The sequence below is a fragment of the Neurospora crassa genome, linkage group IV (genome assembly GCF_000182925.2).
Source record: "Neurospora crassa OR74A linkage group IV, whole genome shotgun sequence".
NCBI lineage: Eukaryota > Fungi > Ascomycota > Sordariomycetes > Sordariales > Sordariaceae > Neurospora > Neurospora crassa.
In genome coordinates, this window is record NC_026504.1 from 3,373,874 (window position 1) to 3,390,445 (window position 16,572).

Genomic DNA, 16,572 nt, shown 5'->3' on the forward strand with positions numbered 1-16,572 from the left:
GGCTATAGCGGATATTGAGTATCTGTGGTACTTCAGAAAGCTGAAGAAACAACAGGAAAACTTCGGGATATCGAGTGGCCATTGGAGAGGGTCGTACTCAAAGGGAGGGTATGAAGGTTTTGGGCGGATGAAGTAAGGGGAGTCTTGGAGGGTGGAGTTGTTTGCGAATAATAGTTGATACTCGTGGATGATCGGATGATGTGACGGGCGTTGCTGAGATAGTAGTACTCTGGCGCGTATCGGGTAGTTCGGGGATGCAAACTGCAATTCCACATCACCTACACCAGCTACCCGGTGCAAGTGAGATTGTACTACCGCATCATCTCATAACGTGCGTTGCCGCTTCGAAGTGACATTTGACGTCGTGTCTCATACCGGCATCCTGTAGACATTGCGAATCCAGTTGTCTGAACCGTCCAGTTTTCATGGACAAGTTGCCTCATATTCGCACCCATCAGCTCACACAGAGCCACCCCCACAACATCCCCTGTCACAAGGGAGTAATTGTGTAGTAATGAAATTCAGGGGCTGACCTGAAGAACTTGGAAAAGTTGCTGGTTCGGCAGGATCTTCCTCATAGCTTCATGCACGAAATGCACGGTACCACGATGTCAACTTGCCTACGCTGTGGTGTATAACAGCTAAATGACCTGATGGTTGGAGTCTGCGTATAGTTGAGGCCGGGGAGGATAGAAATTAGCAGTCCAGACCATGCTGGGTCAGGCGAACGGGGTCGGCAAAACTTCGCTGTCAGTGAAACTGGAATCTCCGAGGAGTTTTGTGATGAACGAAGACTTCATCTTCTGGTCAACATGTAGTCAAGCCACTGACTAGCCACTGACTATCATGATGTCGTTCGGGCTATGACTCGCCAGTGCTGCTATTGCCTCCCCGAGTGAGATACCGGTACATATCGCACTCACATACTGACAGCAATGTGCTTCCGCATTCGGTCATCGCTCGTGTGAGTGGCTGAACATATCGAGATGGGAATCCAAGAATGACATTGGTGTGTGGCTGCGAGCAGCAGTGTGTTTCTTGCCTTCGCCAAGTGCTCTCCTTTCCGCTCCGTGTTCCAGACACCGGGCTAGACGGCGCCGCTGCCGACCCTTCATGTTTACCCAGGCGTACATCTTGACGTCAGTCCACTTGTCTCACGCCTTCGCCGTCGAACCCCGCGATGGGTTATCCGTCTCGTCTCGATGGATGTTTGGACTCGGGAATCCCGTTGATCGTGCCATGCCATTGCAGGTAGCTTGCATGTATCAAGATGTCCACATTTTAGACGAGGTCTGCGTGGACCCGTGGTTCACATACTTCATACTGTGATCTAGACCCGCCTGCCTGTGAAGCTGCGAAAGCTGAGAAGCTTCATCCGTGTCTTGCATTTCTTGTCTTGCGAGGAGACAATTCGTCGGAGTGGGGGGGTCAGAAGCTTCCATGCTTCCGTGTGCTACTGTACGGCTCGTTTCTTTGTCCGGTGGTCTGGAGAGCTCGAGGAGACAATGGAGAAGTCAGCGTTCGAAGAATGCTGCGGTTGTGATTTGGTGGCAGAGTGTTGAGAACATTGCGCCATGAAACCCCTGGGATGTCGTCATGTTAAAGGTGGGCGGGCTGGACCCTCTTATAGGCCGAGGCCAAGCCCGCTAGCCTCCTTCTGACGCTGAGGCTTCTGGATTGCAGCAGCCTTCCACTCACAGTGCAGCCAAGACACAGCTCTTGCTGCGGCGGGTGAGGGGAAACTCTGGGAACGACAACTCCCAACGACAACCCCCAAGGGAAGACAAAGACCAACAACCGCAAGCGAGGCACCCTGCAACACAACCACGAAAAATAAAATAAGGAAGCATACAAAAGAGACATGGCGATGAACGACAAGGATCAGACACACCGCACGGCGGCGGCACAGACATGCATTTTCGCTTGGGGATGACGTGCGACTCCAAAAGCCATGCAGGCAAGACACTCTTTGCCAGTGATATCAAAATGAAGGAGGATGACATGTTGCGGCTGAATTCTCGGTACGTTGTCGGTACATGTTTCTGGAAACCGAGGAAAGGGGTCCCCCGTTGAGTACGTTGGCTCCTCGAACTATCATTTCCCAGCCTTAATCTTGCCAGCGGAATGAAGCCTTGGCTTGATGATGCGAGATCTCGTCAACGCGGCGTGCGAATTGGCGCCGACTTGTAGCCTCTTGGCCATTGCTGCCCAGGACTGGGCCAAGCAGAGGTCCCCGAACCCGGAGAAGGATTGCCCCCATCCATCAACACATTCATTTGTACAATATGCCACGGACAGGGCGAACTTCCGATTTAGGTCTCTGTACCGCGTGTCAGTACGCGGCGTGGTGGGGTTTCCGGCTGCGGGCTCTACAACTGTATGCAAGAGGGAAATGAATGGGGTGGGATGGGATGCATGGAGGTATGGATTTGCATTCCGGGATGGCACCAATAATCAAGGGCCCAAAAACCATGTGTAGGAACTGAACGACTGGTACCACATGGCAGGGATACATACCTCGATGCTGTAGCATCCGAATTTCACTGCGTATGTGCTACATCTACCGAATGGTAGGATCTAGGATTGGGCTATAGTGCCACTTAGCAGAGGATTGGGAATGGAAGAGAGAAAAAAAAGAAAAGAAATAAGGAGACAGCACGCTCGTTGCCTCCCCACGGCTATGCAGCCTGGTCCAGAAACTAGGAGACACCCCATGTTCGCTGATGCCATTCATTGTCACCAAATCGGGACGGTAACGGAAGCTACCGCAACATTGTTCATATATATCCAGTCCTTCTTGTTTGCAGGGTCTCGGCTGTTTGCTCTCACAGTCCTGGCTCTGCTACATTTTACTTCGATTGTCATACCCTAACAACTGGAGAGTCCGTGACACTCCATTGACACTCAGATGGCTTCAACAAGCACAGCGGGAGACCGCATCAAGAAGTTCCTCGGAATTCCTGCCGACGAAAGACTCAACGACACAGCATGCTACGTCGATGGCTCCTTCGTAGAGTCGGAACCAACCACCCAGGACTTCCTCAACGAGATCCGTCCGACAGTTCAGGGCACACTCAACTACCTCAGGGAATTGTTTCCGTTTGTCAACTGGATCTTCCACTACAACTTGACATGGCTGTTGGGTGACTTTATTGCGGGAGTCACGGTTGGCTTCGTTGTGGTACCGGTCAGTACAACGGTTTAAGCTGTCCTAGGACACTCGGCTCTTGAAGAGATACTGACAAGATACGAGAGTAACAGCAAGGCATGGCTTATGCAAAACTCGCCAATCTCGCCCCTGAATATGGCCTTTACACTTCTTTCGTCGGTTTCGTGTTATAGTGAGTCTTTCCTTGAGGTTGGTGTCAGAATCCCTACATCAATGAAAGCTAACCGTGAGTTACACAGCTGGGCTTTTGCTACGTCAAAGGATATAACGATAGGTGCAGTCGCTGTAATGTATGGCTCCCATAGTACGAATGGCATTTAAAGTATTGCTAACATAATACCACCACAGGTCCACCATTGTTGGAAACATTATCGCGAACGTCCAAAAGGATCATCCCGACTTTGACGCCGGCGATATCGCACGAACACTGGCCTTTATTTCTGGAGCGATGCTTCTCTTTCTTGGTCTCATTAGATTCGGTTTCATCGTCGAATTTATCCCCATTGTGGCCATCTCAGCTTTCATGACTGGGTCAGCAATATCGATAGCCGCGGGACAGGTATCCACCCTCATGGGCATTCCCAACATCAACTCCCGCGAGGAGACCTACAAGGTCATCATCAACACGCTAAAGGGGCTTCCCAATACACATCTGGATGCCGCCATGGGCTTGACCGCGCTATTTGGGCTGTACTTTATCCGTTGGTTTTGTACCCAAATGGGGAAGAGATACCCCCGTCAGCAGAGGGCTTGGTTCTTCGTATCCACGCTTCGCATGGTCTTTATCATCATTCTCTACATTCTGGTCAGCTGGCTTGTCAACAGGCACGTCAAGGATCCGAAAAAGGCGCATTTCAAGATCCTTGGACATGTTCCAAGTGGTAAGTTTACACCCCTTTTCCAACTCGACACCCCCCTTTTGTAACCGTAACTTACGAACCGGGTGACAACAGGCTTTCAACACAAAGGAGCTCCCCGTCTCGATAACGAAATACTCTCTGCCATCAGTGGCGACATTCCGACCACCATTCTCGTTCTGCTGATTGAACACATCGCCATCTCAAAGTCGTTTGGTCGCGTCAACAACTACATCATCAACCCATCACAGGAACTCGTCGCCATCGGCTTCACCAACCTCCTCGGTCCTTTCCTCGGCGGCTACCCCGCTACCGGATCATTCTCGAGAACGGCCATCAAGGCCAAAGCCGGTGTTCGCACGCCTCTCGCTGGCATCTTTACCGCCGTCCTCGTCCTGCTCGCTCTCTATGCGCTCACCTCCGTCTTCTTCTACATCCCCAACAGCGCTCTCGCCGCCATGATCATCCACGCCGTCGGCGACCTGATCACTCCTCCAAGGGAGGTGTACAAGTTCTGGCTGACCTCGCCGCTCGAGGTGGTCATCTTCTTCGCCGGAGTGTTCGTTTCCATCTTTACCTCGATCGAGAACGGTATCTACGTGACCGTCGCTGCCTCCGGTGCCGTTCTACTATGGCGCATCGCCAAGAGCCCCGGCAAGTTCCTCGGCCAGACCGAAATCTACACGGCACCCCGCGAGTTGGTGCGCGGCAGCAAGGACTCCGGGCTCACGCAAAGCCTGCTGCAGAAGTCGGAGCACCACACCGCCTTCTTGTCTCTTGACAGGGACGACCTCTCCAACCCCGAGCTGCAGATCTCGACTCCCTGGCCCGGTATCTTCGTGTACCGCTTCGGCGAGGGTCTGAACTATGTCAACTCGGCGAAACACCTCGACAACTTGACCATCCATGTCTTCAAGCACACTCGCCGGACGGAGTTGAACAAGTTCGAGAAGCTCGGTGTACGTGATCACCCCCACCTCTCTCCCCCCCCTTGTCCCTATCCCCTCCTCTCGAAAGGACCAGAACTGACAGAAGATTATTCAACAGGACCGACCATGGAACGATCCTGGCCCGCGCCGCGGCCAAGCCTTCCTAACCGACGAGCTCGTTTCGCGCCCGACCCTGCGCGCCATCATCCTCGACTTCTCCGCCGTCAACTGCATCGATGTGACCGCCGCCCAAGCGCTGCAAGACCTACGCAACCAGTTCGACCGCTACGCACACCCGGATAAAGTCGAGTGGCACTTCGCCGGCGTGTCGAACCGATGGACCAAGCGCGCCCTCGTAGCGTCTGGGTTCGGTGTCGACTCGTTGCGAACGGCGAAGGTGCAGAGGGAAAACCACAAGGGTGGTGTTCAGGAGGTGGACCAGGGCCCGTTGGTTGCAATTGGGCCTAGTGTTTCGGCTAGCGATATTGAGGCGGTGCCGGTCGGCACAAGTGGTTCGGGCAGTACGGACGAAAAGAGGCCTGAGGGTGAGGGTGGTGCTACAAATGGTGGTATGGAGAAGGGTAGTGCTAATGGGGAGGATATCTCGACGGTGCCGACTGCGACCAGTGCTGACGCTTGTGCGTTGGCAAGGGACGCTGGAGGGAAGAGGTTGGTGCCGGTGTTTGGGATTAACAGGCCGTTCTTTCACATTGACGTGGCGACTGCTTTGAAGAGCGCGGTAAGGAATACCGGAGTGGTGGCCGCAGAGTGACGGGCCTAATCGGGCATGATCAGATGGAGTTGGCTTTGTATAGCCGGAGTTTTCCCATTTTCCCAGACGAGATACCTACTACGGTACGTAATGTTGAATGATCTAAAAGTTGAAGGCACTGCACACTGTTGATTTATGGATACCTGAGTGGCATCAAAATCATTGCTGGTTTTTTTGATATCCTCCAAATTGCACCTGATGGATAAATACTTGCCGTGAAATCCTTCCTCAGGTTACACCACCTAGCTATACCACCTAGTTGAAGCTCACATGAACGTGGTCCCTGAAGAACACCGATCAGCACAACATGCCAACTCATAATCAAGCCGAGACATCACTGGCTTTGGGTAATCGAGCCACGATCCTCCATAGTCCTCCAAGAAGTCCAGCTCTTGACCGAGCCGATCGACGGGTTCCAGATTTTCTGACCCCAAATAACGTACTTGAGGTTGAGTGTACTCCGGTTATTCATGACCCAACTCAGCAATCTCGCGGCCAGACATGGTAGGGACCTGCACTCCATCGACGGATGTCAGCTCTACCCTTAGCTTCTTCTCCCAGCTTCAAACTTCCCTCCAACTAACAGAGCCATATCAAAGCAAAGAGGAGAAACGTACACCACCAGCATCCTAACACACAAAATCAATGGCCTTTTAAGTACAATGATCAGACGTAGCGCCTCCCTCGCAATCGCGAATGCAGTAAATCTGCCTGACCCTTCCTTGAGAAAGCGGCCACAATCTATGTATGTAGTCGATACTGGGCAGCAGTATAGAATTTCCTGGATTCAGAAACGAACAAAAGCTGTGCAATTCTCGATAAACAAGTCAGTTGCCATCGGTTGCTAATGTTGTAGAGCTTTTCTCGTTGTTTTCTTGCCTGCCTGGTCAGCCCGCTTTGAGTATCGGTCTTCTTACTTGTATCAGTGGTTGTGCTCTAAAATCAAGGCGAAGAACCAGGCAGCAACTGAGTGTCTACCTAGCAAGTCGTTGAGTAGCTTGAGAACAAGGTGATGCTGTGAGAAGGACAAGTGGCAAACAGATGCAACAACAACAACAAACGTTTTCCATCTTCAGTGCTTGGCTTCCGAATGCTAAACGTAAAACCATGACCAGAAGAATCAGAAACATGTATGTCGCTTGTTGGGGAGCCGCGGACGATACGTTGCAGCATTGGATATCACCTCCTTCTGGGCAACTGCCGCCGACAGTAAATGTGCTATGACATTGTTTTCTTGGAAATCATCTTTTCTCGCTGATTCCTATGTAGTCTTCGGACAGTATAATATGTAAGGAGTCTATTGCTCCGATCTTCAGTTTAGTTCTCCATGACTTCTATTGTCGGAGGGTCGCGGTATGAACTGCATAGATTATTTGTGCGCGACATTGTTCTGAGTCTCCCATGCATTGCTGCATGTACTCCAAGCACAACCGCCCAAATGTGCATCACGGGCTTCTGTTCTATGGTTTAAACGAGATTATAAATATTTCAGCACATCGATTCCGCTCCATTCACTTCTTCTCTTCCTTCTCCTCACTACTTATTCTTCCCACCTCCAGTCGGTCTTTGCAACACCATCTTTCTTTCTCTATCACAACCACATCTTTGACCTCGTTACAATGCCCGTCGTTAACGGCGTCGTTATCTGCAATGGCACCAACCCTCCTAAGAAGAAGAAGAACGGTGACCAGCTTCCCAAGACCTTGAACCCTCTGGCTCCAGAGTTCGTCCCCAAGGTCCAGGAGCCCACTCCTCCCGATTCCGGAAGATCCACTTTCGTCGACCCTGTTCATACAACCCCGGTGAAGCAGAATTATCCTCCTTATCTGGGCCCCTTCCTCTATCCAGAGTGGCCTCAGGAGCCCTACCAGGGCACTGGTGGATCTCAAGTGCCCTACCTAAGCCCTTATCGCCAGGCCTTCAACGCCTCCTACCAAGTAGAGGTACCTCTAGGCTATACACCCTATCCGGCACCTGCCGCCGCCGCCGCCACCGCCGCCGCCTGCGGCTACGAGTCTCACATCAGCTTCGGTCGTAACATTACCCAGGAAATTATGGCGGTGTTGAATAATCCGTCCCCGCCGAAACCCTCCACATCCACAGATGGATCTCAAGCGCCTGCCCACCCGCCGCCTAACGCAGTCCCGCAAACAAGTTGAGTTGAACCCCATTTTATCAAAAGACCACTAAGAAGTCGCTTGCGTCAAGCTCATTGTTCTCAACCCTGCTGACCAACTTTGTGGGGGGTATCTCCAGGTCCGGGAAGCGATCCTGAGAAGAAAAGTGAAATCGCCCGTGACTAGTCACGTCTAGTCTAGAGGGGGGTACGTATTGACTCTTTACGGCGACTCTACCTATATCTCACACTCCCGACCTGATCTGGTTCTGACACACACAACGTTATAGCTCGGAAGAGGACGCTCGAGCGGAGGAGATACACATATGAGGCGGAGGAAGGATGGGGGGGGGGACCCAAAGGGCACAACAGGATCATGGTCACCCCGTCCAGTCTTTAGGATTTTCCTTTTTTGTCTAATTGTCGCTCATCATCATCATCGACTTGACAAACGGCATGAAGCGCATTGCTTCCCAAGAAGCAGCAAGCGATGATGTTGATTTTCGATAGAGAAGAATATCAACTGTCGCGGCAAGGCCTTATTTGTTCTTTTTTTTTTCTATTAGTGACGCTTTTCCAAGATAATGAAAATGCTGCATGTTCCAGTAGAGATACATGGATACCTACCGTAGAAACTCGGGGAAATATAGGCATCCGTTTTTTTTTTGCTTTCCCTTCTCCCCTCTTTGACTGCCGGGCAGGGCATATGCCTAGTAATGCTCCGTAAGCCAGTTTGTTGCCAGCAGACGGATCGATATGCCTGTCCAGTTAGTGAAAGCTTGAGGAAGTGGCTCACTACTCTAGGTACCTAACTTGCGTGCGTTTCAATGTACATGGAGCCTCAAGCTTGCCTCGCTATTAAGACTTGCCCTCTCTGCCCAGCGATCGAAGGGGGGAAAGGACGATTGCCTGTATTTTGTGACTTTTTTTCTAACGTATGTGCAGCACCTGGCTGGTCATTCACTCTTGCGGGCATTAATTGCCAGGAAATTTAGTAAAAGTGCGTGCATTGCACGGCGTCGTACATTCAAGATCCATTTGGTAGGTACAGCTTCTGTGCATCTCCACTTACACGTACCCATAAACCAAGGTATGCCGGCTCTGTCAATGAACGCACTGTATCAATTTACACAGGCGTAAACGTACGTAACATTTTAAACATGTAGCTCGGACCTGATAACCGACGTCATTTAGCACAATAAGAAGTGAGTTTGTGTTGCTGGATTTGTAAGTTTCACGAGTGTCCTCGGTAGAGAATGTAGAGGTAGGTATACCCTAGTGCAGTGGCGCACTGCGCAGCAGGACGTGCGCGCATGCAGCCATCCGGACGTCTTATACACTATTACTGATACTATTTTAATATTCAAGCGGGTTTAGCTCAGTTGGGAGAGCGTCAGACTGAAGTCCACTTCACTCAATAATCTGAAGGTCGTGTGTTCGATCCACACAAACCGCATCTTCTTTTGGAATTTTTTTCCCCAACGGGGTCGGTCACATAAGATGTGGGTGGGCCTAGCGAGGGTGGCGGCGATTCAGGGGGAAGTAAACAATGAACCAGGCGCAACCGTTCCTCCATGTAAGCAAGGAACAGCCGTACGTGGCAACCGCAGGAAATGCGATTTATTTTTTAGGTTTTTTTTTTCTTTTTCATAGCGAATGCAGTATGGTCAGAGAAAATTGAATGGATGATGTGATGAAAGTGAGGGGTTCACCACCTTCAGAAATATGATACTAGAGTAAATATATAGCTTATGTACATGAATGGTAAAATGAATAATGATAATATGTCCAAGAGAATAAAGTGAAGATGTTGTTCAGTGAATGAGAAGTAGTGCCGAATCCGAAGGAGGAGACGGGTTCCTGAGCAGCGCAACAAGCGAGCCCGCCCAAAGAGAGAGACATTCGCATAAAAAGAAAAAAATGTGGTAAACAGCCCACAAGGACTGGCAAAAGAAGTGTAAGAATCCTCCCCTTTCGTACCGCGTCACCTAACGCAGCTCAGTTAGAGACGTAATGAGCGACATAACCAACCTCCATCATGGACCCAGGCCCATCCAGAGTGTTAACGTTCGGATAACCGGGCTGAACATTATCAACACGTTAGCATCTATGTCGCAATTTCAATAAAGAACAGGACAACTCACCCAATTCCCACCAACAGCCACATTCAAAATAAAGAACAACGGCTTGTTACTAATCTTGTCAAATATCGCAGAGTCACCGATCGATTGTCCCGACACTTCATGGAACTTGACCCCGTCCATGTACCACGTAATCTTGGAAGTCCACCAGTCCCCCGACGTGCGATCCCACTCAATCTTCCACGTATGCCAGTCCTGGTTCGGAATGGCGGTACTGGCCCCCCTGCCGTTAGGTTCGTTGCAAGGACCGCCGGGATACGTTCCGCAGTGGAGGGTTCCGTACCCTCTCAGATCACCGTTGACAGTCTCCAGGATATCAAGCTCACCACAGGCGGGCCAGCTGCCGCCTGAGCGGAGTTCTTGGCCCAGCAACCAAAAGGCCGGCCAGATTCCCGCCTTGGTGTTGGTCGGGTTGCTGCCGAAGCGGATTTCGGCCTGGGCGACGGTCTTCTTGCCGGCTGGGGGTGTGAAGGTATAAGTGGACTCGATGCGGCCGGAGATCCAGTCGCCGTTGCCGTTCTGTTGGCGCCAGGGGACGATCTGCAGGGTGTGGCCGCCACTGACATGGATGGTCTTGGTGGAGGAGGTGTACGTCTCGAGCTCGTTATTGACGTTGAGCTTGCCATTGATGATGTTCCATCGGCTCACACTGGGCAAGGTTTGCGGACTGCCTTCGAATTCGTCGTACCAGACTAGGTTGTAACCCTGGAGAGTGGGAGGGTGCCAAGCTGAGACCAGTGAGGGAAGGAAAGGAAGGAGGAGGATGGATGGATCGAAACGCATTGTGACTGGACTGTGTTGGTGGAAAGGAATGTAGTGAAGTGAAACGAGGGCAGTATATGCTGGTAGAACAACAAGCTGGCAAAGAATGTAGAGGCAATGTTGAACGAGTGTCGGGAAGCTCTTGCTCTGTTGAAGGTAAGAGTAAGGCCTCAAGAAGGGGAAATTATGTTGTAGTTAAATAATCATCTCGAACACCCTCCAAATGTGTGGTCTGGAGGAAAATGACCGCAGTGCGGCAGCATCGTTCTCAGGGTAGGATCAGCCGGCCATGTTGAGAACTGCTGAGTATGAGAGGTGTGCCATCAAGGACGTATCACTTGAATGGTTTCCAAGCCTTTCTTGGTGCTTGGTCCGAAGGTCCGGAGGAGTATTCCGGCACCGACCGGTGTAGGTGGAAGGCTGGGTGTATCGACATGGCGGATAGGTCCCGGATCTGCTGCCGGAAGGAGCAAGAGATCCCCTTCGACGAAATAAGGATCTAGATGTGTACTGTCGTTCGAGAGCCATGCGAACATACCTAGATCACTTGCATCCCAAGTTCTCGTCACCATGTAGCCACCCTGATTACTGAGGCTCGACCTCCAATAGCAGTCAGTGATCGTGCAAAAGCTCTAGAATTCAGGGATTTAGGAGTCTGACTGAGGTGTTTTGGAGTTGTAGACATCTTAGGTCGAGGCAGAAGTTGATAGCATCCCGCTGTCTCTATTGGGCCACACGGACGATGTCGTTAGATGAAAGGTCCCAGGAACAATGCTACTACCGTCACAGTACCGTAGGATCAGACCCCGGATTGGCATCTGCTGTCGTTGTTCCTGCGCTAGTCGACCAGCCTGTGGCACTGCATAGACAGGGGAGATATTGAGCACAAGGACATTGCCAACGTCCCGCTGATTTTAGCGCCCTCTTCACGCGGAGCTATCATTCTTAGTGACCTGGAGTGCATAACTTGGGTAGTATCCATGTCAGAGGGATCGCATGCTGCCAGGTAAGTAACCCGTGATGAGGAGTAATACCGCCGCGTATGCTGCCCACGGGTCTCGGTTGAGGGACGTTGTCGAGCAGAAAAGGCAAGTGCCTGCCTACACTGGGCACGTCGGCCTGCGTGTAACGTTGTATACTGGGCGCTGTCTCCCACTTTGACATGTTTTTGTCTCCAAGAGTATCCCATCCTGAGCAATTGCCTATGGGTTTCCAGGGCCGTTGGTGATGAGTCGAGGCCGCTGTGTCTGAGACTTTTTCATCCAGTGTTTGCGTCTGTTCAAAGATACTGACGTCAAGCTGGTGCATTAACTGGGATCTATCAAGCGTCTGCCCAAATTGTAAATCATTGCCCAGGGGTCTTGACCAAGGCCTTGGGTCTAGAATGCACTTGAGAAATCGCGGAGGGTTGAGCAGTAACTCGATCCCATACATCGAGCCTTGGAAGTTTGTTAGTCTATTATCCGCTCCACATTGTCTTACAGGAGGGTGACAGGGGGGGGTCGCAAGGCAGGACACGTCTATCTACGCGATATGATTGGCTGAAGCTACCTGATTTCAAGGAGAGAAAGAGCTGACAGAAGAGATCAGAAAACCCCAGAGCACCTTCTATCATCGGTAAATTTACAGGGCATTCACCGGACATTTTGTCTTTCCCCTTCGTCTAAGCCCCTGTACATATAGGCACCACTAGCTAACGAACTTTCCAGGGGTGAAGCACATGCCCCTGTCGGTCGGGCATCCCAGCCAGCCGGCTTCACAACCTACGACTTTGATGACGTCCCGATGTTTGGGTTCTCACCCCATCATTCCCCCACAAGGCCTTGGGTCTCGAACGCAGTTCAGAATCGCGGAGGTTCAGGATAGCATGTTCATTGGCTGGATTATTTGCAGGTTAAGATTGCCAGGGGCACATGCACCGGTTTCTTTGCAAAGGAAAAGGAGGAGGGATACGACCTTGTTTTCCAATTCTAGCCACGCGTTCTCATCTTGTGGCTTGTTTCTAACTGCAAGCTCATGCATGCGATGAAGTCGAGACAACCCATTGAGTTTTGGCAACCGTCTCCCGATTCCAAGCGCTTTCGAGTGTAGAGGTAGGTAAGATCCAAACTCATGAACAAGGCGTCGGACAGTTATTGTTTCACTTAAATCCCTGCAGTATCGCCAGTGTCTGGCTCCGTCAGGCCTACTCTTCGACGGGATAGGAGGTTGTGATGATGATTGAAGGATGGTGAAAGGACATATGACTTTGCCACCTGGGAAAAAAAAAAAGCCCCGTTCATGTCCGCCGTAGAGGTCGTAGATCATACAAGAGGTAAGGCGAGCTGATCGTCGGTGTTTAAGATCCGGCGAGCATCCCGGATCATCGGCGCCCATCTCTTTTCTGCCAGACTGATGCAAGTGGTGATGAACACCCAAATTTACGCTCAATGACCGGAAGGGTGTGATCATTCGAATCCGGATGGCCTTGGCAGGTTATTCTTTTTCCAGGTCACCGGAACAGTGGTGATCACCTTACCCGGAATGATATCCTTCCAGAAGACGAGAAATTTCCCCACATTAACGGAAGGCAGGTTGACGATTTGATACGTTTCATTCTCGTGAGCTGAGGTTCGAATACAACTGGAAGTAATGGAAATTGGACGATGGGGCAAGAGGGAGCCGAAGACAGACACGCAACAACGCACATTAAGAAACAAAGGCAAGAGCGAAGGACGGGGGATTGGCTTAAACGAATGCTTGCCGGGAAGAAGGGCAGAGGATATGGAACGCCCAGCCAGGACGGGGAGAAATACGACATTTGGAGTACGGCCAGCCATGATCCAACAGCAGGTGCGTGGAACTATTTCGTGTCGGTGTGCTTCATCTTGGGATAGTGGGAGTTGGAAGGCAAGAAAGGCCTATTTGAATGCAAGTTTGCAGACCTACCTCTAACGATAAAGGAAGACACGATCTTCACACCAGTTATTGAAAGCCTAGTGAGTAAAAGAGGAAGGAGTCATACCTGTGAGTGATGTGGTTTGAAAAGAAAAAGCAAAACTACTTGAACCGAAGAAGAAAAGGACACTCGGGGAATTGGCAAAATCTAGACTATCTCTCTGAACGCCCGGCAGTAGGTAAGCACAGGAAGCAGCCCACTTCTGTACGTATGTTCGCTCAGTTAGTGACAGCTACACTACTGTGTATACAACACTACTCAGCAAATCTTGTCTGTGTTTCAAAGCATAGGCTCGGACTCGAGCGCTAGATTTACCAAGGCCCTGTCTGATTTCCAGGCTTTTTACGTGTTCAGCTTTTTGCCAATTCCCCGAGTTCCGACGATGAGGTTTCATCAGGTGCCTCTAAGCAGAAGATCGCCATCCCATATGGACAAATACCTCCAGGTAAACAGTCTACCCCACTTCACCAAAGTGCTTGCCGGGTCCAGTGCCCTGGCACGGGTGCGGCACAGCTTCACCTTACTTGCCCACAGGCTGCTGATGTGCGGCGCCATGTGTACTTCAAACTGTCCACCTTTCAAATTCTGCCGACATCACAGCACTCGGTACAATCATGCCCCTTCTGTCTTTGACCTTTTTGATCATTTCACTGTACTAAGCCATGTCCATCAAGGGATATCATATCTCATCATGTGTCGTTATACATTCCAACATGCAAATCATTATCATCGTCATGACCATATTGCCAACAAACCCACACCGACCCTTCGACCACGAGGGTATTTAGATCTCCTCCCCACCGCCGCAAGGTCCAGAGTGAGAGTGGACATGAGCCCCGTTTGCGCGCTTCTTGTTGCGCTTAAGGGTCTGGGCAACATCACCATCCCAGCGGCGCTGCATAAGGTTGATGGCGGGAAGCGACTTGAACGAGCGGGCATACTTGGCCACGCTGTTGGCGATGGCCCTGGTGTTGAGAAGGAAGGCATCCCAGGCGATGTTGTCGATGGTGTCGCCGGCCTGGTGGTAGTTGACATCGTACGCAATGCCCGCTGTGCCACCAACGGCCGCAGCTTCCGCCTCGGTCTTGATGCCCTCGGCACCGGTGAAGATGCCACCCGAGGGAATGCCGTTCTCGATGAAGGCGGCATAGTCGGAGCGACCGTTGAACTCGGAGGGAACAGAGGCGACCTTGTTCTTGGAGAAGAACTGCTCAAAGTCCTTCTCGATGACGTCGGAACCCTGGGGACCGGTCAGGTTGAAGGCGCTACCGTCGCCGTCATAGATGCCGTAGATGTAGTTGGGGCTGGCAATCTGTTTTTGGAACGTCAGCATCATGGCATTATTGGCTGACATCTCGAAAAGGGAAGCATACCATATCGAAGTTGAGGTAAGCACGGATCTTGGCGAGCTCAGTCTTGGAACCGTTGAGAGACTTGACATAGTATTCGGAGCCGAGCAGGCCAAACTCCTCAGCAGACCAGAAGCCAAAGCGGACGGCGTTCTTGACCTGGAATTTGGCAAGGGCCTTCGCGACGGTCAAGATACCAATAACACCGGAACCGTCATCGTTGATACCTGGGCCTGCCGCAACGGAGTCAGAATGGCCACCAACAATGAGGACGTTGTTGTGGTCACCCCCCTTTGTCTCGGCAATGACGTTGAAGCTGACACGGTGCTCGGTGACGGCGTCCACTTTGAACTCGGCCTTGATCTCCTCACCGCCCTTGATGGAGGCAATGAGAGCCTCGCCATCCTCCTTGCTGAGACCAACAACGGGCGCATAGTCCTTGAAGGCCTCGCCGAGGGTGCCCGAAAGAGAGCCGTCAACGTTGTTGTAGATGACCAGGCCGACGGCGCCAGCCTCCTTGGCGCTCAGGGCTTTCTGGCCGAAAGTGCAGTTACCACGGGAGACGAGAACGATGTTTCCGGAAGCCTCAGCAGGGTACTCGGCGGCCGAGCAACCAAGGCCCTCGGCATAGACGATAGGCCCAGTGGCAGATCCAGCAGGTGTATAGGTCATGATCCGGACATCGAGGGCCTTGCCGTTAACACTCAAGGAACCGGTACCAGCCGAGTAAGTCTCGACAAAGGGCTGCTTGTAGACGTCATAGTAACCGGTGTCCTTGAGGGTGTTGTAGAGGAAGTCGACGGTGGCGTTGTGACCGGTGCTGCCAAAGACACGAGTGCCGTTGTTGGCATTGGCAATGTCCTGAAGCTTCTGAGCACCGGCGCGGATGTCCTTCTCGGTGATTTGGTACTGCAGGGCGTCGGAGCAGACATAGGGCTTCCTGGTAGGACCACCTTGAATGGTAGCAGCCAGTGCGGGAACCGCCAGGGCGAGGGTTGCGAGGGAGGCAGCGGCAGTTCTCATTTTGGCAGATCCAATACCTATGCTGTTTTTGAGCCGAGATAGGGTTGAACAGGCAGAGCGGGGGAGAGGTAGAGATGTAAGACAGGAACGTGGGAATCACCATCAAGATAGGGCTTTTGAGCTCCCATCTTGTCAACCCCTGCCTGTTGTTGCTCTGCAGCGCGACTCAGTTCACACGGCAGCGCATTCCATCATAATTCCCATGCCAACTCACAATCACCACCTTCTCCTTTACCCGCGCTACATTTCCAACCATCACGTCAACGAAGCCTTGGAAATCGACAACACGAGGTTCGATGAGACGAGGTTCCCGAAGTGGCAGTTAAATGTAGCGCTCCCACTAGTCTTCCCCAGTTTCCTGGCCTTGGCAGGCTCTAGGCTGGGCTAGCCAAGAAAAGCCAAGCGTGATATCGCGGGAGCTGCCTCTTTTAGCATGGCGCCCATCGAGGCCAATTGCCGAATGTCGTGCTCTGCTAAATCCAGAACGGCAGGTTCTGGACACTCATGCCGGCCTGG

General features: G+C 51.7%; 4 protein-coding genes and 1 non-coding gene across 5 annotated transcripts; 3 read left to right on the forward strand and 2 right to left on the reverse strand.

Annotated features, from left to right (window-relative positions):
* The first annotated feature begins 1,880 nt into the window (after positions 1-1,880).
* Positions 1,881-6,294, forward strand: cys-14 (cysteine-14). The gene is made up of 6 exons (XM_952417.3): positions 1,881-3,187; positions 3,262-3,341; positions 3,409-3,459; positions 3,518-4,050; positions 4,123-4,985; positions 5,074-6,294. Exons 1-6 carry the CDS (start codon positions 2,909-2,911, stop codon positions 5,725-5,727), a joined length of 2,460 nt encoding a protein of 819 aa, XP_957510.3. The 5' UTR covers positions 1,881-2,908; the 3' UTR covers positions 5,728-6,294.
* A 986-nt stretch (positions 6,295-7,280) lies between these two features.
* On the forward strand, positions 7,281-7,886 carry NCU04432 (hypothetical protein; the record flags this gene model as incomplete). The annotated part of the gene is made up of 1 exon (XM_952416.2): positions 7,281-7,886. Exon 1 carries the CDS (start codon positions 7,347-7,349, stop codon positions 7,884-7,886), a length of 540 nt encoding a protein of 179 aa, XP_957509.1. The 5' UTR covers positions 7,281-7,346.
* Positions 7,887-9,210: 1,324 nt separating this feature from the next.
* NCU15177 lies at positions 9,211-9,299 on the forward strand. Its single transcript has one exon. It is a non-coding gene; the product is annotated as a tRNA-Phe (tRNA).
* A 226-nt stretch (positions 9,300-9,525) lies between these two features.
* On the reverse strand, positions 9,526-12,024 carry NCU04431 (endo-1,3(4)-beta-glucanase). Its single transcript, XM_952415.3, has 3 exons — positions 11,407-12,024; positions 9,988-11,346; positions 9,526-9,925 (listed from the first exon to the last, which is right to left on the reverse strand). The coding sequence occupies exons 2-3, from the start codon at positions 10,765-10,767 to the stop codon at positions 9,842-9,844; spliced, it is 864 nt and encodes a 287-aa protein (XP_957508.1). The 5' UTR covers positions 10,768-11,346; positions 11,407-12,024; the 3' UTR covers positions 9,526-9,841.
* Positions 12,025-13,729: 1,705 nt separating this feature from the next.
* On the reverse strand, positions 13,730-16,339 carry NCU04430 (leupeptin-inactivating enzyme 1). Its single transcript, XM_952414.2, has 2 exons — positions 15,058-16,339; positions 13,730-14,996 (listed from the first exon to the last, which is right to left on the reverse strand). The coding sequence occupies exons 1-2, from the start codon at positions 16,054-16,056 to the stop codon at positions 14,469-14,471; spliced, it is 1,527 nt and encodes a 508-aa protein (XP_957507.1). The 5' UTR covers positions 16,057-16,339; the 3' UTR covers positions 13,730-14,468.
* Positions 16,340-16,572: the final 233 nt, after the last annotated feature.

Coding starts and splice junctions, on each gene's coding strand:
- NCU04430 (XM_952414.2), bottom strand. CDS start 16,056: ATGAGAACTGCCGCTGCCTCCCTCGCAACCCTCGCCCTGGCGGTTCCC. Junction 14,997..15,057: donor CTTACCTCAACTTCGATATG/GTATGCTTCCCT, acceptor TTCCAAAAACAG/ATTGCCAGCCCCAACTACAT.
- cys-14 (XM_952417.3), top strand. CDS start 2,909: ATGGCTTCAACAAGCACAGCGGGAGACCGCATCAAGAAGTTCCTCGGA. Junction 3,188..3,261: donor TTGGCTTCGTTGTGGTACCG/GTCAGTACAACG, acceptor CGAGAGTAACAG/CAAGGCATGGCTTATGCAAA. Junction 3,342..3,408: donor TTCGTCGGTTTCGTGTTATA/GTGAGTCTTTCC, acceptor TGAGTTACACAG/CTGGGCTTTTGCTACGTCAA.
- NCU04431 (XM_952415.3), bottom strand. CDS start 10,767: ATGCGTTTCGATCCATCCATCCTCCTCCTTCCTTTCCTTCCCTCACTG. Junction 9,926..9,987: donor TGGCTGTTGGTGGGAATTGG/GTGAGTTGTCCT, acceptor GATAATGTTCAG/CCCGGTTATCCGAACGTTAA.